This window comes from Artemia sp. Qi Xiang Cuo, chromosome 16 (genome assembly GCF_049724085.1).
Source record: "Artemia sp. Qi Xiang Cuo chromosome 16, ASM4972408v1, whole genome shotgun sequence".
NCBI lineage: Eukaryota > Metazoa > Arthropoda > Branchiopoda > Anostraca > Artemiidae > Artemia > Artemia sp. Qi Xiang Cuo.
In genome coordinates, this window is record NC_142809.1 from 38,484,659 (window position 1) to 38,509,002 (window position 24,344).

General features: G+C 36.1%; 1 protein-coding gene across 1 annotated transcript in view; it reads right to left on the reverse strand.

Moving 5' to 3' along the window:
- The window catches only part of LOC148942880 (endosome/lysosome-associated apoptosis and autophagy regulator family member 2-like), a 117,190-nt gene extending 93,647 nt beyond the window's left edge, over window positions 1-23,543 (reverse strand). Inside the window, exons 1-4 of the mRNA XM_089102385.1 lie at window positions 23,517-23,543; window positions 20,303-20,438; window positions 17,010-17,165; window positions 15,374-15,588 (exon numbers count right to left, since the gene is read on the reverse strand). Coding sequence (XP_088958511.1) covers window positions 15,374-15,588; window positions 17,010-17,165; window positions 20,303-20,438; window positions 23,517-23,543 — 534 coding nt within the window. The remainder of the gene's footprint in view (window positions 1-15,373; window positions 15,589-17,009; window positions 17,166-20,302; window positions 20,439-23,516) is intronic.
- Between the last annotated feature and the right edge of the window lie 801 nt (window positions 23,544-24,344).

The following is a 24,344-nucleotide window of genomic DNA, read 5'->3' on the forward strand; positions in this document are numbered from 1 at the left end:
AATGAACTCCTGCAGTTTAGCAAACTATATGGATAATAATGCATTAATTAATAAAGAGTGTCAAACCAAAATTATAAAGGAAAATAAAATATTAATCCAAAGATTTTGGAAGGGAAAAGTATATAATCACATATCCTTTCAAAGGAGAAGTAAGAATACATTCCGAAAGCAAAACAAAAAAAATACTAAATTCAAATCTCGATACCAAAATTGCAAGAAGAATGTTCTTTAACTGCAGAAACATCTCATCTAAACAGAAGGCTTGGGGGACAAATTACAAGAGAAATGGCACCTTTAAACATATCAAAAATTAGCCTACACTGGAACCTCTCCATAGCTGATATAAAAAATGAATGGAGCAAAAAATTTGAAGATTTAATCTCTATATATTTCCAGAACACCTCCAAGGTGCAGATTGTCATAGCTGAGTTAAGAAAAATGCATATTTCCTTAAAGGACGAAAAAGAAAGGAAAACGGCTAGCTACTGGAAATTTTTTCTCAATACCTTTAATCTATTTTTATCTTTATTAGGACTAGTATCTATAGGAATAATATTCAAAACGTTGAAAAAACTATGGTTAGACTATAGGAAACAAAAGTCTCAAGGATTTCACGTAAATGTAGAACAGGAAGAAATTGAACTAAATTGATTATTTGCAAAGTTATTATTACATTAAGAAAAATAACTGTACTAAGAATTTTAAGTCTGGGAGTCGCTGAGAATGTGGGAAAACAATCATAAGCAGACTAAATTGTAAAAATAGCAAAGTATGGCTTTTTGAGTAGTTATAAAGGAAACGAAGCATTAATTTTCTTTGAGTAAGGAAACAACATTACATTTCAATAAGAATACCTTTGATCCATCAAGGGCCATAAAATGCAAATACCAGACCTCCGTTTCAAACTCAAGGGGTCAATGGCAAGAAGCATTACGCGACTTGTATCACATGACAAAAACAGGATTTTAAAGCGGAAACTAATCTTTTGAACAAAAAACTATTATTGGGATTACATCAAACTGGTCTCTGGCCAATGAGAGGAAAGAAGAACAAAATAAGAGAGAACTTAAAATAGGGATTCAAGAACGAAAACAGGGTAGTCTTTTTTGGATCAAACAAAGAGCAAGTGTTTTACTTTGTAATTACGATAAACTACCACTGTCTGTCTAAATTCTCCTTGGAGACACAAGTTTGAAGATAAAAATTATAAAAAGAGGTAAATCTTTAAGGAGTTTTTGTCATTTTGGGGTAACTTTAATAGGTATATGGGAGAAAATAATGACAACTAGTGCCGAAATCCACATTTACTATAAAATAGGTGATTTTGGGTTTAAGTAGTATTTCCGCTTAGACAAGGCTTGAGCTATTTGGAGAAACAGCATTTTAAGGTTAAAATAAGCTAAATTAAATTTCTTCCCAGAAATTTAAGCTTGGAATAACTGAGGGTTCAAAGAGGGAAGGAACCTTAACCAAGAAGAGAAGGCTAGGAGAGCCTTTTGTGCGTCCCCTTGTCCGACTAGTGCCGCTTGAGGCTGAGCTTGAAGTTATACACACCTTCCATCCGGACTACGTAATCATCGTAAACTCACATTAATTACCCCTCCCCCCCTTTGTGAAATCTTAAGAAATTTATAAGAATAAGAAAACCCTTCCCCTTTTAACCACTCTGTCCTCTTGTTTAACCCGTACTGCACGCTTATACAAAGGTTACCTGAATTTTTAAACAGGTAGGTTAGGGGACAAGGAGACAATATTGTCAGCGTAAGAATTTCCAAACCTTTATGTCCAGATGTTTTCACTTAAGTTTTCCCTGCTAAAGTTAAAGCTCAATAAAGGTTCAAGCAATACACAGCCCTTTTCAAAAAATAATAAGAAAATCTCATGGTTTAGGTCTCTGAAAATTTGAGTTAAAAACAAGTACGGGTATTCTTAGCTTAGCTCAACAATAGCTTGAACTAAAGGATTTTTATAATCTAGAACTCAAGCCTTGACTAGCTGTTCAAGTGTAACCTTTTTAAGTAGAAACATTCGTTAGCCTAGGATTAACTTAATCTTTTTCTTTTCGGTAAACATTGGTGGATTGTACAAGTAGATCATTAGACCTTAGACCTAGAAAAGGTTTGGAAATATTCAACATAATCAGAATTAGAATATTTTTCCTTTTATCTTCTTTTGTAAATAAAATCAGTTGTCACTGAATTCTGAGTACCGATTTCTTACCCAACGCCTCAGTTTGTATCACGCTACCAAATTTATTAGCCCTGTGAGTAAGGGGCAATCTTACAGGCCTAACAAATGACCTGAGTTCAGATTTTAGAGGCCCAAAGAAGGTCCTTGTACTGTTCGCAGATGACACAAATCTCACGATTATTGCTCCTAGGGAGCAAGAGTTGGTCGGATTGTTAGAAGGTTACGTGCATAATATTGAACGATGGATGACAACGAACACACTGGCTATCAATTTTAATAAATCTAACTGGATTATTTATGGGAGATCTAAGAATTACTATCCTTGGTTAACAACCATGAGTGCTGGTCCGTCCCAGATATCTCGGAAAAGTACGGTGAAATACATGGCAGTCATTCTGGATGAGACCCTCTCATTTGTAGATCACATGCAGTGTGTATCTTCTAAAGTGGCCCATAATGTTGGAATGATGCGTAAATTAGAGCATTTCTTTCCTGTTAGAATACTGCGTCTTATTTATTCTTCGTTGGTGCACCCCTGTTTACTTTACTGTTATTCAGTGTGGTCGTCCACATTCATTGCACATCTTAGGCAGTTATGTGTTCTCCAGAATTGGGCTATCCGGATTCTTTCTCCTAATAATTCTTGTTTTTCGGTAAGGGATCTGTATAAGAGTTTAAATATACTACCGATTTCTGGTCTATTTGAGTTCTATAGAGCAGAGTTAATGTTCGATATTTTGAATAATGTAGCACCGGCAGGGCATAATATCTTTTGTTCCGTTTCTGAACGTCATCAATATGGTACTTGTTACACAGGTATGATTCAACGACCAAGGGAACCATCGACTCGGTCAGGCTTCTCGCTCAGACACCAGCTTCCGTTAACATGGGAAAGACTACCAGGTGAGATTCTTGACCAGACGGTTAGACTCGATTTCCGTAAGCTGCTAAGGGGCCAATGTGTTGGTTGTTATACTTTTGATTAATGTGTTTGTTTTTTTTTGCTTTTGTTTTTTTACCTCAAACAGTGCCAAAAAGTATGAAAATGGGTAGTGATTATTAATGGTACCCGTCGGGGAATTGAGTGATTAAGAGGAGTCTCGTCTTTTTTTTGTTTGTTTTTTGTTTAAAAGATGTGAGGATGTTAAGCTGAAAGGAGATAGTGCCTAAAAAGTCTGGATGACCAGGCTTCTGGAAGTTTGTAATTATTTATGTAAATAAAGTGATTTCTCTTTAAAAGAAAAAAAATGGCAAGCTTTTGAGTTCTTTTGTTCTTTGTATTTTTTTTGAGCTTATGACGGCTGATGGTGCATTTCGAAGCTTTTACAAAAGCCAGTTGAATAGCAACCCTTCAGGTTGTTTTGGTTGTTTTTTATGATGAATATTTTGAGTTTTTTCATCTGGACATATACCAGTTGAAGTTTTACTTTGGTTATGGTGTTATTAAGTTGTTTTTTTTTTAATAAGACCCTCATTAAAATTACAATTAATATTTTGAAAAAAATTTCTTTCGAAATATACGGAGGGCACAAATATTTTTCTGTTAATGTGTTTCTTTACCATTACAGATTACAGTGCAAACTAGTAAGCTAAAAAAAACTAACAAGACAATTGAGGCATTCAAATATTCGAAAGGTTGTCTACTTTGCAATGGTGGAAACAAGAATGCTTGAAGGGGAGGGAAGGGGTTCGAGCATGCATATTAAGCATAAATGTGTGCTTTATCCTATTTTGAGCCAATTAGTGGAAGAGTGTTAAGGAGGAACGCGGAAGGTCACCCTTAAATACCCAATTTATCATAAAAAGGGGATGCTATTGCCAGAAGGTAGTCAAAATTGAACAATGTCTTGCAATTTCAAGCTGTCACATCTAGTCCAAAATCAGAGGCAGTGTGGCAGTACTGTCTAAATAAAGAGTGATATGGTTTTTTTTCTCTAGGCCACTTCGTATGCAAGGTTGTTCTTAGAAACTTTGGAAGGGGCCCATTTAATAGGAAATAGAACGTTTTATTGTCCTCATTAAGACCCGGAAATGATTGGAGGGCAAGCAACCATACTTACATGCCGTTTATGCTACCCTTTCCCCCTTAACACCCATAAGATCCGACCAAAATTTTCGGGATGGCCCTTATGTTTAAAATAATCAAAAGATTCAATAAATATGGTACCACTGATAACTTGACCCCAACAACCGCATGGGGCAATGATCATTAAACCTGCAAGCTGTCCGTTATTTAAATATTGGTTCTTTAACGGAAAAAGAGAGCTTGTTTGATCCTGGGTCTTTGAACAGCTTAAAAATTTCAGGGGCCGTTTCTGGGTCAAAATGGAAATTTTTTTGTGTAGAGGTGGAGAGAGGGGAGGAGAAGATGGCCCAATAATAGGCCACTGACTCCTTTTCTCTGGTTAGTTGTTTCCTGAGAGAGCTCTTACAGATCGCTAGTTATACCAAGATTCCCAGTGTCCTCCAAGAGCATACTTTGGGAACAATATGTGAACTGAGTAAATCAAAAGGCTCTATTGCACCAGATTTGACATTATATTCAGAGTATCTTGGACAGGCTTAAGGCATCGAGTTGAAACTTTGAGAGAGTATTGGAGCGTATAAGAGTCAAATGTATTTGTAACTTTGACTTGGGGAAGGAGCAAAGATAAATCAAAAGACACTATGTGTATTAAGATCATTGAAATAGCATCTCCTCAATTTCTTGAAAGCAATTTGGAGGATAGGGCTTTAAATGTCAGGTACTGCTGGAGAAAAGAACAGGAGAAGGGTTGGTTCATTGAAATTTTAACTTAGTTTTGGGGAGGGAAGTTCTGTGTCTCCATTCTATACATAAGTAACATTTTTGCGCTATAAACATCTATGCGACCAGTGTTACTTTAGCTTGGTTAAGCAGCAAGATGGACAAAAAGGTACTATATGCTGCCGAGTTGTTAGTAGTGAGAGGGTTCCAAGCGGCAGCGCACACATCACTGTCATTAAAGGTTTGTCCTAGACCACAAATCCTAAAAACGCAGACTTTGTAAATAAATTTCTTTTAATAAAAAAACAGAAAAAAGCACTTAAAACTTGACAAATGGATAAAACAAAACATGCGTGAAAAGAAGAAAGGTATGAGTCCTAGAAGGGTAATTCCAGGGAGGGGGGTTGATATTAGAGTTAAATTCTTAGGCACTATTGAGGTATTTCTGAGAGTCCTTAATGAAAATACAGCTTATTTTAAGCCAAGACTATGAATATTTCACACCACCGTGACAATATGCGACTGCCCCCCTAGCAATCATTTCCAGACTGGCAGGGATTGATATTAGAGGCAAATTTAGAGCCTTATTGAGGTATTTCTGAGATCTAATAATGAAAATGCCACGTTTTCTTTGAGCTAAGCTTATTAACCCCACCATGACAATACGCACATTTGAATAATATTTTCTCATCACCCCAAAAGACATTTTTCAGACATTTCTTGTAAAACACCACGCGTTAGATCCATTGATTAAAGTTTTTACAACTCATACATGATGCTCCAAAAAACATCCCCACGCCACTACGGTATTACGCATCTGTCCCTTACTATCCGTATGACACCCCCCTCATCAATCTTTTTTCTCAACCTTTTCTTTTCTAGGACATTTTCAACCTTTTTCTCTCAAAAATAAATTTTGTAATCTAAAATAAAAACTGTTTTTTTAACAGAGAGAACTCGGCATTTCATTCCTAGAACGTGACACTCAAGGCAAATCACGCCACAGTACCACACTAGTACAGCTCTGTGGTCCCCTGCGAGACCCGTCATCAACGTTCTAAGTGTCTTCTAGGGTTTGAACACCCTCAATGGTTATATTTTTTATTGCTATTATTTTTCGACAATTCTCTGCACTGTGCCACACTATTACTGCTCTGCGACACTCTTTGACATCACATCATTATTCCCAAGACAGTTTTCAGACATTTCTTGTCAATAATTATGCTTTAAACCCATTAATTCAAGTTTTTCCGCAAGCTAAGCCTTTCGTAATAACCGCCAAAAGACAAACCACCACCACGGCATTACGCGCCTACCCCATACCATCCACGTGGCATTGCACAGCGGAACTTGGCTTTTCTTTGCCAGAGCCTGATACTCCAAGCAATTCATGTCACAGTGCCACACTGTTACTGCTCTATGACATCCTGTGACAACTGTCATCAACATTTTAAGCGTCTTCTAGTGTTTTAACACCCTCGGTGGTTGTATTTTCTATTGCTATTATTTTCCTCGCCCTGTGCCACACTGTTACTAATCCGCGGCATCCTCTGACATCACATCATTATTCCTATGATAATTTTCAGACACTTCTTGTTAAAAATTATGCTTTCAACCAATTGATTCAAGTTTTTTCGAAAGCCAAAAATTTCATAACAGCCTCCAAAAGACACTCTGCCACCACGGTATTACGTGCCGGCCCCCTACCATCCACTTGGCATTGAACAGCGGGGCTTGGCATTTCATAACCAGAACGTGATACTCTAAGCATTACATGCCACAGTGCAAAACTATTATTGCTATGCGGTATCCTCTATGGCACCCTTTGACACCCACACATAATTCATCATTCCTAAGACATTTTCAGACGTTTAATGTTAAAAATTACAAATTCAATTCAAGGATTCAAGTTTTAGCAAACCAGGCCTATCACTACACTCCCCAAAATACTCAACACCATGATGCTATTCCGTGGCTGGTAAATTTAAGCCCTATTAAGAGGTATTTTTCAGATTTTTTAACGAAAATACCCCATTTCTTTGAGTCAAAACTGTTAATATTTCACACCATCGTGCCACACTATTACAGTCCCTCTGCCAGCATTTTTCGGTGTTGTTTCATGGTTTATCTTGCCTGTCTTACCTCAGTTGATATTTCGAAGTGCATTTTAGAAAGTTTTTTTTCGTTAGAAACCTATAACTGAGGATGTTTTTATACTTTTGTCATTTTGGAAGTTCCTCGTTTGAAACGTGTGACTGTTTTTTAGTGTTATTTCATGGTTTATCTTGTCAGTGTTACCTCTGTTAGTATTTTCAAAGTACATTTTAGAAGTTTCTCGTTTGAAACATACGACTCGGGAAGTTTTTGTAGTATAGTGTCGTGCTTTATCTTGTCTATGTTACCTCTGTTGACGTTTTCAAAGTACATTTTGGAAGTTTTTTGTTGAAACGTATGACTGAAGATATTTTTGTAGTGTTGTGTTGTGGATTATTTGTCTCTGTTACCTCAGTTGATGTTTCAAAATGGATTTTGAAGAGTTTCTCGTTTGAAATGTGTGTCTCAGAATTTTTTTAGTGTTATTCTGTGGTTTATCTTGTCAGTAGTAGCTCTCTTGATTTTTTCAAAGTGCGTTTTGGAATTTTCTGGTTGAAACGAATGATTCAGGATGTTTTTGTAGTATTGTTTTGTGATATATCTTCTCTGTGTTACCTCATTTGATGTTTCCCAAGTGTATTTTGGAAGTTTTTTCGTTTGAGACGTATGACTCAGAGTGTTTTTTGTGAAGTTATCTCGTGGTTTATCTTGTCTGTGTTACCTCAGTTGAAGTTCTAAAGTGCGTTTTGGAAGTTTTTCGTTTGAAAAATTCAAAATGCACTTTGAAAACGTCAACAGAGGTAACACAAAAAGATAAACGACGACACAACAATACAACAATACCTTGAGGCATACGTTTCAAACGAGAAACTCCCCAAACACATTTTCAAAACATTAACAGAGATAACACAGACAAGATAAACCACGATTCAACACTCTAAAAACATCCTGAGTTTTACGTTTCAGTAGAAAAAGTTCCAAAATGCACTTTGAAGCATCAACTGAGATAACTCAGACATAATAAACCACGACACAACACTACAAAAAGCATTTCGAGTCATACGTTTCAAACAAAAAAAACTTCCAAAAAGCACTTTGAAAACATCAATTGCGGTAACACAGAGAAGATATACCACGACGTAACACTACAAAAACATCCTCACTCATATGTTTCAAAGGAGAAACTTCCAAAATGCACCCTGAAAATATCAAGAGAGGCAACACTGACAAGATAAACCACGACACAACACTACGAAAACATCCTGAGTCACACATTTTAAACGAGAAACTTTAAAATCTACTTCGAAACATTAACTGAGGTAACACAGACAATATAAAGCACGGCAAAGCACTATAAGAAGATCCTGAGTCATATTTTTCAAACGAAAAAAAAACTTCCAAAATGCACTTCAAAAGCATCAACTGGGGTAACAATGACAAGATAAACTACGATACAACACTACTAAAAACATTTTGAGCCATATGTTTCAAACGAGAAAGTTCCAAAATGCATTTTGAAACATAAACTGAGGTAACATAGATAAAATAAACCACGACACAACACTACAAAAATATCGTGAGTCATATGTTTCGACTAAAAATTTCCGAAATTTACTTTGAAAACATCAACAGGTGTAACATAGACAAGATAAAGCACAACAATACACTATAAAAACTCCCCGAGTCATATGTTTCAAACGAGAAACTTCCAAAATGCATATTTGAAAGCAGTAACAGAGGTAAAACTGACAAGATAATCCATGACACAACACTACAAAAAATCCTAAGTCATACGTTTAAAACGAGAAACTTCCAAAATAACAACACTATAAAAACAATCTAAGTCAAAGGTTTCAAACGAAAAAAAACCTTCCACAATACACTTTGAAACATCAACTGAGGTAACACAGGCAAGATAAACTAAGACACAAAACTACAATATGCTGGCAGAGGGCCTGTAATAGTGTGGCACGATGGGGTGAAATATTCATAGTCTTGGCACAAAGAAATGGGGCATTTCCATTAAAATCTCTCAGAAATACCTCTTAAGAGGGCTTAAATTTACCAGCCGCGTAATGCCGTGATGGCTTAGATTGTTTTGGGGAGCGTCGTGATAGGCCTGGTTTGCGAAAACTTTAATCATCAGACTGAATAAGTAATTTTCAACATGAAACATAATAGAATGATGAATGAGGTGTCAAAGGGTGCTGCATAGCAGTAATAGTGTGGCACTATAGCATGAATTGCTTGGAGTATCACGTTCTAGTAATGAAATGCCAAGTTCCACTGCTCCACTGTTTTTTGCGTGTAAATCCGTGGTGGAGGGATATGTTTGGAGGCTATTGTGCCATGGCTTGCGCAAGAATTTGAATCAATGGGTTGAAAGCATAAGTTTTATCGAAAAATGTCTGAAAATGTCTTAGGAATAATAATGTGATGTCCAAGGGTGCTGCAGAGCAGTAATCGTGTGGCACAGGGCTGGGAATGGTTGAAAAATAATAGCAATGGAAAATATAACCATTGAGAGTGTTCAAGCGCTAGAAGACGCTAAGAATATTGATGGCAGTTGTCGCAAGGTGCCAGCGAGCAGTAATAGTGTGGCTCTGTGGCGTGAATTGCTTGGAGTATCCCGTTCTTGGAATGATATGCAAAGTTCCGCTTTTCAATGCCACGTGGACGGTGGGAAAGGCGTGTAATGCCGTGGTGATGGTGTGTCTTTTGGAGGTTATTATAAAAAGCTTGGCTTACAAAAAACTTGAATCAATGGGTTGAAAGCATAGTTTTTAACAAGAAATGCGTGAAAAATGTTTTAGAAATGATGATTGAATGTCAGAGGGTGCCACAGAGCAGTAATAGTATGGCACAGGGCTGGAAATAGTCAGAAAATAATAGCAATAGAAAATATTACAATTGAGAGTTTTTAAACACTAGAATACGCTTAAAATGTTGATGACAGGTGTCGCAAGGTGCCACAGAGCAGTAATAGTGTGGCGCTGTGGCCTGAATTTCTCGGGGTATCAAGTTCTGGTAATGAAATGCCAAGTTCAGGTGTTCAATGCCACGTGGATGGTAAAGAGCAGGTGTGTAATGCCTCGGTGGCGGAGAGTCTTTTGGAGGTTATTATGAAAGGCTTGGCTTGCAAAAAAAATGAATCAATGGGTTAAAAGCATAATTTTTAACAAAAAAGTTTGAAAAGTGTCTTATAAATAATTATGTGATGTCAGAGGGTGCTGCAGAGCAGTCTTAGTCTGGTACAGGGCTGGAAATTGTCTGAAAATAATAGTAATAGAAAATATAAATATTGAGGGCGTTCAAACGCAAGAAGACGCTCAAAATGTTGATGACGTGTTTCGCAGGGAGCCACAGAGCAGTAATAGTGTGGTACTGTGGCGTGGAGTATCACGCCTGGCGATGTATCACGTAATTGCCTGGAGTATCACGTTCTAGCGATGAAATAATGAGTGTTCACTCTTCAAATAAAAACAGTGTTTATTTTAGATAAGAGAATTAATATTTGAGAAAAGAAGGTTGAAAATATCATAGGGCTGATGAAGTGGTGCCATGCGGATGGTAGGTGGCAGGTGCGTAATGCTGTGGTGGTGTGAGGGTGTTTTGTGGAATATCATGAATGTGTTGCGAAAACTTGAATCAATGGATCTAGTGCATGATGTTTTACAAAAATCTCTGGAAAAATGTCTTTGGGGGTGATGAGCAAATATTATTCAAATGCGCAAATTGTCATGGTGGGGTGAATATTCATAAGCTTAGCTAAAAAAATGTTTTCATTCATAGCTCTCACAAATACCTCAATATGGCTCTAAATTTGCCTCTAATATCAACCCTGCCCGTTTGGAAATCATTGCTAGGGACTGTATTTTTGTTAAGGGCTCTTGGAAATACCTCAATAGGTATTCCGAGGGAGGGTAGAGGGTAACCTCTACCCTCCCTCCCTGGAATTGCCCAGCCACAATTCATACCTTTCTTCTATTCACGCATGTTTTTCTTTTTCCCATTTGTCGTGTTTTTAAGTGTTTTTTTCTATTTCTATTAATATAAATTTTATTTACAAAGTCTGTATTTTTATGATTTGTTGTTTAGGACGAATCTTCAATACCTAAGTGTTTACATAATTTAAGCATCTTGTAGTCCCCTTTTGCCTTTGTTAGTAAAAATATATTAAGAACAATCCACAATATTATCTGGTATCATTTTCTAAAAAAAACATCGAAAACAATAGAGTATAAAAATAGAATTTTCCCTTTGTGCGTTTTGCTTCATCCATGGTACACCTGTTCGCGAAAACATTCCATGTGCTGGGAACAGGACATGTTGACGAAAACCTGGGGGGTGTTTCTTGTGACATCATGGAAATCTCAAGTGTCGTGGAATAGATTATTTCTAGAATATATTAACTAGACCAAAATACTGGGAACAGCAGGCTAGTCCTGGCGCTTGGAGCGTTGTTCTATTGGATGGAGATTGACCTTTCAAGACCCGAAGAAAACAAAGAACTAAAGAAAAAATGGCTTGAAAGAAAGAAAAAAAAGAATAAAAATAAAAAAAGAAATGCTTTGAACGTTTCGGTGAAAAAAAATCCCAAAAAAGTATTATTGTGTTTGCAAGTGATATTGATGTTTGCACTGCCATTACGTTAGATTTGCGCTGTCATTACGCAACGTATACGCTGTCATTAAGTTATTCCTAATAAATCCATGTATGATGGCATCGCCTTTAATAAATCTAATAAGTCACACACGATGGTGTCATCCACATTACACCTGGAAACGGGGGTGTGTTGCGGGAATCTTGCCAGCTCGCCGGTAGAAACAGGGATTGCATTGTACAGGTGCAATATCTTGAGTGACTAGTAGCTCCACGTATATATCCCCTATCTGACTTCCAGAAATCCTATGTTAATTCCCTATCTTACCATTTAAAATTCCATGGGAATCTTACCAGCTATGTAATGGGAATCCCGATACCTGTGTCATGGAAACCATAGGTGTGTTTCATAACGTAACAGGGCTATCGTGGAAATCCTATCAGGGGCAAGTCATTGGAATATTGCCGGGGATGTCGTGACGTAACAGGGCGTCGTGCGAATCCTCTGGGAATCTGCTATGAGTGTTATAGAGTCTGGAACCCTCTCACTACTGTTGTCAAAATGGCGTATATGCAATATCTAAGGAACGGCTTAGGGTGCTAAATTAATACTTTAAGCAACATTAAGGAGAGGAAGAGCAGATTTTTTTCAATTGTGGCTCGGGGAAAGGGTTGACCTATACCAAAAGACATTCCATACTTTAGGAAGAGCCTAAAAAACCAAATTTATAATCAGTATAGCCTGATCAAAAGCTGTTTTATTGGAACCAACCTTCACTAGTTTTTGGTTACTTCCTTTTGAGTTTCCACATTTTCCCATTCGAGTTGCCCACACGGTGAACCTTTTTAAGCATAGCAACGGTATTTTTTGGGATTTTTTGTTGTTTCTCCCACTTTACCCTAAACCCCAGTATCCCCCCCAGACCGAAGTTTCTTTCTCATCAAGCTGAAACGTTTCTTCCCCACCAAGCCTGCATAATTCAAGCATCAACAGAAACAGGTCAGTTTTCTTTAGTATGTTTTTACCTTTATGGTACAATATGGCTAATTTTTCAGTTTTTTACTCTCATTTTCATTTAATTTGGGAAAATTGGCTCCAACTTTGCCCCACCCCACCCCAGGATTTTGACACAATTACGCCACTGGTTTTGCGTTTACGTTGTTTGTCATTATATCAGGCATTATGTATTAATTAGCTATTTAGCGGTCTCATGTACTAGGGCAAAACAAGAGAAATAGTAGTCGTTATGCTGTATGGGTAGTTCCAGCAATTTGAGGCGCGTTTCAGAACTAATTTTCCTTAAAAATATCAAATTTTCCATAGCATAAAGACAATTCAAAAAAAGAAGATAACAAACAGATAACGAACAGAATTGATTTATCCTCAATATTTTTAGGGCAGAAGATATGTTCATGTTAGGTGCTGACACAGTTTGTGAACATATAAGTGGAAAATTTTTTTTTTATCCAATATTCTCGAAAGAAAGGTATAGTACTTAACATTAATGATAAGTGACTTCCCAATGGCACTTTTAGTGAATTAATCTGACGTTTACTTCCATTTAAATTTGTGATCAGAAAGAAGTTATATCAACAATATCACTTTCAATTGTTATTCGCTACTATTTATTTGATTTTTTGTTTGTTTTATAGTAGGAACCACATTCAAGTTTACCGTTGAAGAGTAGCTACAAACTAAAATGTTATTCCGAATTATCTGTCAAATTAAAGAGACTTATTATTTGTATTTTTGTGAAGTCCATACAGGCTTTATATAACCATAGTTTCTGTGCGTTGGATCTATATAATTTGTTGTTGAGTGAATGTGGAACAAACTAAGAGACGGATTAAACAATTTGTGGTAACGAACTGTAAGTAAGGAGCGGCCCGACATAATAGTAACCGAAACTCTAAAAAACAGAGTTTTGAAGCCAATTTTGGAATTTTGAACGGAATTTTGATTGGCTTATTATGCTGATTCCAAATATAAGAGTTTCATTAAGTTTAGCATTACCCTTCAAAGGCTAGAAACAAATTTATCTGATTTTTATGATAGGGGGAGGGGGAAGACACCCTAGAAGTAATATAATTTTAATTAAAATCACACCATCAGATTCAGCGTATCAAAGAACCCTACTATAGAAGTTTCAAGCTCCTATTGACCAAAATTTAGAATTTATCATTTTTGCCAGAAGAAAGATCAACGGGTGCGTGTTTATTTTTTTTATTTTTTATTTTTTTCAGGCATGGTCGTATTGACCCAATGGCCCTAGAGCTTCGGGAGAGGGTTCATTCAAACGGAAATGAAAAGTTCTAGTGTCCTTTTTAAGTGACCAAAAAATTGCAGGGCAACTAGGCCCTCTCCCACGTCACTTTTTTTTTCCAAAAAAAAATCGATCAAAATTTTTATATTTGCTATTTTGTTAAGCATAGTTGAAAGGCCCGATAACCATGTCCTTGGAGATAACATGATCTCCCAGAACCCCTGGGGTTGCGCATTGTTTTGGTGTAGTATTTGTTATTGGGAAGTATGTATACATTTTTCGGGTCGGGAGAGGAGGACAAATTTTCTGCTGCGGTGATTTTTCCCGGGGAGAATGCTCCATGGAGAGGGAAGTTTCTAGAGCGTGAACTATCTAGGAGAAATTTTACAGAAGGGGACTTTGCCAGAATAATTATACGAAATTTCTTCATTTATCTTGCTTTCTCTTTAACGATTCAATTTTAACCGTAGAGATGTTAAGGGTAAGTGTCCGGCGTAAATTTTTGCCTGGAAGGAATTGTCCAGAGGATATTTCCGTGGGTAGGAACATATTTCTGAGGATATCTTGGCGTTATTTAAATAAAAATAAGTAACATTTTTCAAAGTGCCGAAAAACTTTAGCGTTAAGAGTGAGGTTTTGAGGAGGGGGCAAGCCTCCTCATATACGTGATAATTTCTGTTTGTTTAAAGTTTTATTTTTACTCCTTACTTTCAGTTGAAAAAACTTGTTTTTTTTAATTTAATCAGATACAAAATTTCCAATTACCATGAAAGTGTGTATTCTCAGATTAAACTCATAATTCAGAGAATAAAATTGAATGAATACTGCTCACACAGTTTAGCAGTACAAAAAATAGATAAAGTACAATTGTGCTTAGCTACAAATTTACATAAAGGAAAATTATGTGCAACAGTAGCAAGCACCTATTCACATATCCATCACAACGATATAGATGTCTCTCTTCAAAATTCAAGAAGCTATGTCTCTCTTCAATAACCCAAAATTGTATGCTATGCGGTGCCCGGTCATAATAGCGCCATTCAAGAAAAGCTTATCCTTACGGAGAATCCTGGAAGCAGGATATTGGTGCATTATATTTGCCCTTTGGGCTAAGTAGGGCAGATTCCTGGCACTATTGATTTTTTGTACTTGTAATAGATAAATCATACTGAGAGTTACCTAGCGGCCAACTAGAGCTTGCATTAAAGATAAATGATGCGCGTGTGCCACTGAATTTTTTATATTTTCCATTGATTGTATAACTAATTAAAAACTTCAAAACATTAAAATCAAGCAAAGATTTATAATCTCTGTAACTAACGGCCTTCAGACAGGCCTCGAGCCGTCTCCCCAAAGCTCTTTTAGCAGAAAGGAGCTGGTTTGAACCCTCGTTAAATTTAAATCATGTAAGTATTTACAATTTGTATAATTCCCCCCCCCCTCTTATCTCTCAACTAAGACAATTAAAAAAGATTACCGTCATGAAAACAAATTCGCAATCATGTTTACATTTCGTTTCAAAAGTGAATGTAACAACACCAACAGGTCCTTGGTAAATTGTCCTTGGATTTACATTAAAGCCACCATCCAACTTTATAGAAAGTACAAGATAAACATCAGGTCGATGGCTTTGACTGGAATGTATAAAGTCCTTCTTTGTTTGCCAGGCGGGTGCTTTGCTACAACCAGAACCTGAAATAGAATTTATGAGAAAAATGAGAAATATTGCTGTAGCCTAATAAAGAACAGTACATAAACATGACTTTTTTCTGCTTGTTTTATACTTTAATTTGGCTCTTTAGTTTTCTTTGGAAAGCTTGATTTTTAATTTTTTTTTTCAGATTAACCCTTAAATAAGGTGTGTTGTCTTTTTCTTTCCGTCTTATTTTTTCTTCTTTGGGTAAGTTAGATCTTAACATTATTATTAATAGGATTAAAAATGGGTTGGCCAAGTCCGTTTGTTTGTACTTTTGTTGTCTGCGTTTCATTCGCTTAACGTTATCCTAATTGGGATTCTCATTATCTTTTCAGCAATTTTTCATCTATTATATCCAGCCATTGTAGTTTCAGAACTTATTTTACTTGGTCCTTTTATTTAGTTCTATGTTCCTCGCGTTTCATACCTGATTTCAATTAAATAAAGTAAGGAGCAACATTAAAATTTAAAATGAACAGAAATTATTCCCTATATGAAAGGGGCTGTCCCCTCCTCAACACCTCCCTCTTTACGTTAAAGTTTGACTCCGTCTCACAACAATAGGAAACTTTAGCGTAAAGAGCGGGGCGTTGAGGAAGGGACAGCCCCTATCATATACGGAATAATTTCTGTTCGTTTTAGGTTTTAATTTTGCTCCTTACTTTCAGTTAAAAAAACTTTTTTTATTATTTAATTTCTGAACGTTTTTGAATTAATACAGGTTTTGATTTTGGCTCATCGCACATGAATAATTCAAACAAAATTTGCATATTAATTTTACTTTTATTTGGTTAAATGGCTTTCTCGAAACCTCGAATACCATAAAGCAAAATGAACAAAATAACATAGATGAGATGTCAGTAGATGTATACAAGTGGACTATAAATAATATGTTTCAGATTATTTGAAAACCCGAGATTTTTTATCTCACTATACTGGAATCAGTTTTGTTAGATTCTAAGATTCCCATAATCCAAATCATAAATCAAAATCATCAACTAACCTTGCACCAAAAAGATATTGATTGAGAAATTTGAAATCATTTATTTCAGAGGCGCAAATCCCGAAGGAGGAGAAGGTGCTCGCTGGGGGCTAAAATCCAACACAAAAACTTTAAATAATTTTATAGGACGCTGGAGTTTTCTCTTATAGTATTTTTTTATTGTATTTATTATTGGGCTCAGTATTTATTTATTGGGATCAACTCATGAACATCTCCATCCCCTCAAAAAAAAGGATTTAAACTGTACGCCTAAATATTTTTTTTTACACTTTAAACATTTAACCAAGTTTTTGTTAAGTTCTGGTTTTTACGAGCATTTCAATTTCGTGTTTGATTTCTTCTTCTTTGTTTTGAGAACTAGTGTAATCGTAATCACACTGTCAACATTCATACTTTAAATTTGTAAAACTAGACCTTCAAAACTTATGCACTTGGATTCAATAACTGGAGGCATATCGCTATTCCATCTACTAAAAAACAGTCCAGTATTAGCTGCTGTGTTGCTGGGGCATTTCTTGCACGATCTATATCCATCTGAGTACCATCCTTTACGACAAAATTCGCATTCACCTGTAAGAGAATTCCTGATCATTACAAAGTAATGCCAAGGGCTAGTTTTTGTGGCATAATTTTGTCAAAATGATGGGGGGGGGGGGGGGCAAAGTTGGAGTCATTTTTCCCAAATCAAGCAAAAATGACAGTGAAAAATGAAAAACAGCTATAAAGTACCATAAAGGCAAAGATACACCAAAGAAAGCTGATTTGTTTCTCTGGATGCTTGAATTATGCAGAATTATCTTAATTTTGACAAGATTTTTTTTACAGAAACTAAATTTCAGCTAGTGGGGCAAACTGGGGTCTAAGGGAAAACAGGGGTCCGGAGGGGTCAATTACCCCCTTTTGCCCCGTAATGAATGAAACCCTTGGCTTGCTTGGGGCCCTGCCCCTTTCAGAAAAAAGGTAGAAATAAGAAAAATAAAAGTCAGAAAGAGAGAAGAAATATAATGTACATTTAAGAATTACATCCATAGATGTAGCCAGAAAAGGCCGCATTTCCAAACCCAAAATAATACAAGATGCATTTCTTAGGTTGAAGCGCGTGGGTTCAAAGGCAAAGTCACTCTAACAGTGACTTTAGGGGCAAGAGGGGTTCGTATTTGGATAACCAAGGGGCGTGGGATGTATAATAATTTTTCTCCACATTATTGGGAGGCAACTGTCCTCCTTGCACCCTCCCCTCCAAAAGACGCGTCTGAATACCTTAGGGGTGGGGTTCTTCAGGTCCATCTTCTTTGTCTCATTTAATTATTAATATATTGTCCTATAATTTTCATGGAGTTTGCCAGTTTCTTAGCTTCTTTTCAAATCTTGTACCTCCTCTTGAATAAATTCCTGCATACCAGTCTAAACATTGACTTAATCAAATCAAGAGTTAAACAACAATTATTAAGTTTACTCTGCTTTATTCTTATTTGTTTTTTTATTTGTGTAACGATAAATAAAGGTTCAAATAGGGATAAAATCCTTTTAATAGACAGTGTTAAATTTCACAAACAGTGATAAATTTCACAGAAATACTAGATATTTTGATATTTCGATAAATTTCACAAAAATTCTAGATAAATACTAGAAATATCTAGTAATTTTGTGAAATTTATCACTGTTTGTGAAATTTATCACTGTCTATTAAAATGATTTTATCCCTATTTGACCTTTTATTTATCGCCATGGAAAGGAAGTGTGGTCTCCGAAATTATCTACGTAATATTTTTGTAACAGGAAATAGTTACAGACAAAGTCACAATCTTTGTAGAAAGTTTATTCAACATAACGAATAACACAAAAAGAAAACAAAGTAAAATATTAAATATCCATATTAATTGTTCAGAATAACATGTAAGTAGGACATTAAGAATACAACATTACGAATACGAGAAAGAGTAAAATTCTGATGGAAGCATTTCACCATGGAGTGAAATTCTATGCTTTATTTAGATGTCTTTATAGAACGGTGGAGTTTTTTCTTATAGAATGCTGGAATTGGGCTAAATAAAGGTTAAACATGCACCATGGAGTGAAATTCTGGTGAAAGCGTTTCACCATAGAGTGAAATTCTGTATTTTATTTAGATGATTTTATAGGACGCTGGAGTTTTCCCTTATAGTATGCTGGAATTGGGCTTTATAAAGGTTAAACATGCACCATGGAGTGAAATTCTGATGAAAGCATTTCACCCTAGAGTGAAATTCTGTACTTTATTTAGATGATTTCATAGGACGCTGGGGTTTTCTTTTATAATATGCTGGAATTGGGTTTGAAAAAAGGTTAAACTTTCAACATAGAGTGAAATTCTGGTGAAAGCATTTCACCATAGAGTGGGATTCTGTACTGTATTGCGTATACATGATTAGTTAACTTTTCAAAAAACTAAAATGGTTGATCAAACAGTTCGTGGTAATTGGGTTTAAAAAAAGGTTAAACTTTTAACATAGAGTTAAATTCTAGTGAAAGCATTTCACCATAGAGTGGAATCATGGGCGCCCATATGGGAGGGGGGGCAGGGGGCTCCAGCCCCCCCCCCGGCTGAATGATGCTGCCTTTTTTTTATAATTTTGTTCTTAGTTTTATATTATATAGCATTAAAAGTGCCAATTAGATGAGGTTTGCCCCCCCCCCCCTGGAATTCAGCTTATGGGCGCCCATGAGTGGAATTCTGTACTGTATTGCGTATACATGATTAGTTAACTTTTCAAAAAATTAAAATGGTTGATAAGCATAAAAGATCATCTATGGAATAAGAATTCAATGCACTTAAGCAGGTGTTTTAAGACTTTTTTCTGGGTGAATTCTCGATGGCATGTCGTTTGACTAGTAAGTTAGTCTTGGTAAACTGTACCAGTGGTAAGATTTATGCTAAGTTTTAGCTTTTAGTTTCCTAAGGGTCGGACTAAGCACCAATTTTGATTTCAAGGTAATTATATTTTTAATACTCTTATTTAACTTTGTCTATTTAAGTGGTTTTAAAATCAAATCTTCAGAAATCACAAACCCTTTTCCAGATGCGGCATTCTTTTAATGAAATAGAGGTGGACATGTTCTTGGCATGATGTTTCAAAAGCGAAATTTGTTTGAACAAACATATGCATTGTTAGGATAAAATATGTAGATTTACTTTTCTGTCTTTGGTAAAGGCTTAATTTGGTAAAAAAGACTAAAAAGTTAATTTGATAAAAAAGCAAGTTACAAATTAAAAAAAAGACACAAAAAAAACTAAGAACCGTTTCATCTCCAAGTGTGCAAAAAAGTTTTTTTCCCTGGTTCTTGGAAAAACTAAAAATTTTAAACACCATAACTAAAAGTATGGTAAATTCATGGGACAGGGTGATGCAAACATACAGGCTTTTTATTTATCCCAGAGGAAATTACTTACGAGTTTTTAGCCGCTTTACGATATTATTCCTAATTTTTGGTCTTTGCCACTCTTCGTCCTACAGCTGATAACGACAAAAATTGAAGACATTAAATTTGTGGATACATTTTTGAGTTCGGGAAAAGGCCATAGAAACATGAATAATATTTATTAATTTGTGATAGGATCTACATGTGTAGCATGTTTAGATGGTTCAATCTTAAGTTAAATTTACTAATCTGCACTTTCTACCTAAATTTTGCTATGTAGTATGTCAAATATAATAAAATGAAATTACCACTTTCGGCACTGAATTCCATTCCTGGGTTGCATGGTGGACAATCTCTCTCTTGCTTTTCTGCGGGAAGCTGATTAGAGTCTACTAAATCATCACGGCAAATTTTAGGAGCAAGCCAGTTGAAACTAACTGTTGTCTAGAAGAGAACATTATGTGATTAATTGAAACTTTGATTGCAAGGAACTTTATCAATAAGGTGTCTAAAACCCTCAATAGAGAGAAATTCTAACCCTGTATTTAGCGATTTTTAATAGTTAAAATTTGTATTCCAATAAAATTCATCATCCCCGCAACAACTTAAACGGATTTTATTTAGCTGAGAAAGTGATAATGACTGTTTTTCTGGGGGTAATAATGGAGTTATCCTTACTGATTTACTACAAAAAGGAAACATTGTTGAGAAGATCGAAGAGAAAATACTTGAAGAAAAAAAAAAGATTCCCTCAGCACAATGTCCTGTCTCCCACATCAGCGGTGGTCATGGAATAAATCTATGATCGAAAAACTTTTGTTTTACCATAGTAAAATCTCAAAGGATTGAATAGGGCACGAGCTTAAATCTCTCCGCCACTTCCAACCCCTGCGTATTCAACTTTTTATAACTGGTGCTTTATATGTGCGATAAGGTAGTCCCAAACTGTCTATATTATTGTTTTTTTTCAAGGGTACCAGAGTTTTTAAGCAGTTCCCACGATATTTAGATAACCTTCAATTTCTTGGGTTCCTGAATGCTCAAGTTATTTTGTGTATTTTCGATCCCAGAGAGTACTATCCTAGTACCAAAGAGCCAATTTCCTTTGGCACTTCTAATCAAAGGTGTTGAATGGGCGTTCTTCTTTTGACTTTAGCTTCCAGGTTTCACACCTCTGCAACAAAATAGCTGCCAGGTTTTTGTACCTCTGCAACAAAATAGCTGCCAGGTTTCGCACCTCTGCAACTAAATAGCTGCCAGGTTTTGCACCTCTGCAACAAAATGGAGCAAATATGCACCACAGAGACTCAAATTTCGTCTTCGGCCTGATCTTTTTTTGGACCATAATAGCTTTCGTAGATGGTTGAAATGCTGTATGTTTTCTTATTCTAACCCTGATTTTGCTCTAGACCCAGCACTGATATCAATGTTAGTAGTAGAAGCAGTAATTGGTCCTGTTTGGGTTGCTCTGATTAATTAGAAATATTTTAGATAATTGGAATTGGCTATCCTTTTTGGAATTATTTAAAAAAAGTTCAAAAATCCAAAAGTTTTGAAATATTATCATCAGGAGGTAATTGTTTTTCAAACAAGCCAATTCTTAGTGCAAGTAAAATCTCACTCTGAAAAAACCGTTTAGCAGTACTTCTAAACCACTAATGTGGAAATAAAGTATTTAAGTGCGAAAAAAGAGTAGAATTATAGTAGGACAAAATCCGGAAGTAAATATTTTATCCTGTTTACTATTTGAACAGAAATGTTAACAAAATTGATTCCACTTCAAATTTTTTCAATCCCTAAAAGGCTGGTTGAAAATCGCTAGAAATCCCTATTTTCAATATCAAAATCCCTAAAATTTTCCCCCTTTTCTGACATTTTCTGACCCACAACCCTCAGGGCAAGGGTTTTAAGTTATGCCCTGGGGGGCATATAAGGTTTTTATAGAAAGAGTTGTCGTAGAAACTTCAAAAAAGGTTCATTCGATTGGAAATTCAAAGGGCTAATAGTCGGGCCTTTTAAATTTGAAATTCAAAAGGCCCTTTCTAATAGTCGAAAATGATTGGAGGGCAACTAGCCCCCTCCCCCACGCCCATAATTCCCCCAAACACATCCAATCAAAATTTTGAGATAGTCATTTTGTTCAGCGTAGTGGATTTTCAGATAGAAAATAAGTTTTTGAGTAGGACACTCCCCCACAACCCTCAAGGCAAGGGTTTTAAGTTATACCCTGGGGGCATATAAGGTTTTTATAGAAGGCGTTGTCGTAGAAACTTCAAAAAAAGCTCATTCGATTGGAAATTCAACGGGCTAGTGCCCTTTTTAATAGTCGAAAGTGATTTGAGGGCAACTAACCCCCCTCTCACGCCCACCATTCGCCGAACATATCCAATCAAAATTTTGAGACAGCCATTTTATTAAACGTAGTTTTAAGTTCTGGAAATTAAGTCTTTGAGGATGACAATTCTCCAACAGCCCTCAGGGCAAGGGTTGTAGTTTAAGGATTCTCCGAATCCTTCATATTATTTCTTATAGAAGGGATGCTCGTATAAACTTTAGAGAGGACTCATTTGATTGGAAATTGAAAGTTCTTGTTCACTTTTTAAGAGTCAAAACAGATTGGAAGGCAACTAGCCCTCTCCCCCTAACGTAGTCTAAAGTAATGTATTTTACTTAATTATCGCAACATTGCGTTAATTAAACTTGCTCTTAACGCAAGTTTATCGGATCAACCTATTTTGCGCCCCCACCCTAAAAAAATCCTGGATCCGCCCCTTGTGTAAGGGCACTATAACTTTTAATTTGTAATTCAATGAACCCTGTTCTAAAGTTTATGCGACCGCCTCTTCCACATAAAGTGCCCCTGGAAAAATAAATAAGTAATAATTCTTTGAACCCTTATGGCTCTTTACTTAGTTAACGCTATAGCATTGCTTCTGACCTAAAAAGTTGAGCAGAAATTTCAGCTTCCATTTTTATGAATATCAGAAATTATCTGAGGGGAATATGTTTGGGGGGGCATATTCCACGGCTGTGAAATTTCTGCTGGGTGGAATTTAACGCGGGGGAATTATCAGCAGGAAAAGAAAAAGGTCTTGGAGGGGGGAAGAATGTCCCAGGGGTGAGTTTTCCAAATGTGAATTATTCAGGGAGGGGACGACCAAACCCATTCGATAATATTCTAAATTTTACATCTGAAAGTAACGGGAATAAAGAATAAACGGAAATGTCAGAGATAGCACTTCAGGTTCCTTTAGACGATTATTTTTGTGTCTTTTGAAAAAAGACATTTTCAAAAAAGAGATTATTTTCATTTGTATTACTTTCTCTGTGGCTGCTCAATTACGTATGTGAGGGGGGAGACTTCCCCCCACCACTGTTTACGCTAAGGTCTCAGTTTTATCTCAAGGCTTAAAAATGAACGCAATGAGATAAAAGTATAACTCAAAATAACATATATAGAATAATATATGCACATAACACGGAACAATTAATCAAAATTGCTTATTATGAGTTTAGGCTCACCAAATCATGGGCCAGGGGGCTCACCATTCCACAATCTATGAAAGGAATCCTGCAATAAATAAAAATATAAAGTATTTTTGAGTATTTTAACATCTTCCACAACTCAAACGGTCCAACATTCTTCAGCCCAAAGAGTCTCTCTAATCTCTTAAATCAGGAACGGAGGAGATAAGTGAAGTTCCGCCACGTATTGGATGAGTCTTCAGCCTCCCCCTCTCCTACTTTCTATGCTAAAGTTTTCTTCTTTATGCCAACTACGCTGCCCCCACTCCAAAGGCTTTAATAAGGTAAGTAGAAAGGGGGGTGCTACTCGTGACAGGACCACGTGGTTTATGGTTTTCTCACTGAGAATGAAAAAACAGGAATTTTCTCACTTGGAAAAACAGGAATTTTCTCACATTTATGTCTGTTTGCATGGATGGTTATGTGTGTTGGTTGATTTATTTGATGCTTTTCATGGTTGTAAACATCAAACTATTGTTGTTTTATGGTTTTGTCATCGAGAATTTGTAAAAACAGAAACTTTCTCACTTTCATGTCTGTTTTCTTGGATGGTTATGTATGTTGTTCGATTTGTTTGATGTTTTTCATGGATGGTTATGGATGATTTATGTCTGTTCGTTGTCGGTGTGAATGGACATGCTCGATGTGAATGTTATGAGATTGTTAGGCGAACCTAACCTGAGAACTTGATTTACATAATAGGCGGGGAAATTATTGATTCACGAAGGGGGAATTAAGAAACATTATGGTTTCTTTGATCTTTAGGCGAACCTAACCTGAGAACTTGATTTACATAATCGGCGGGGAAATTATTGATTCACGAAG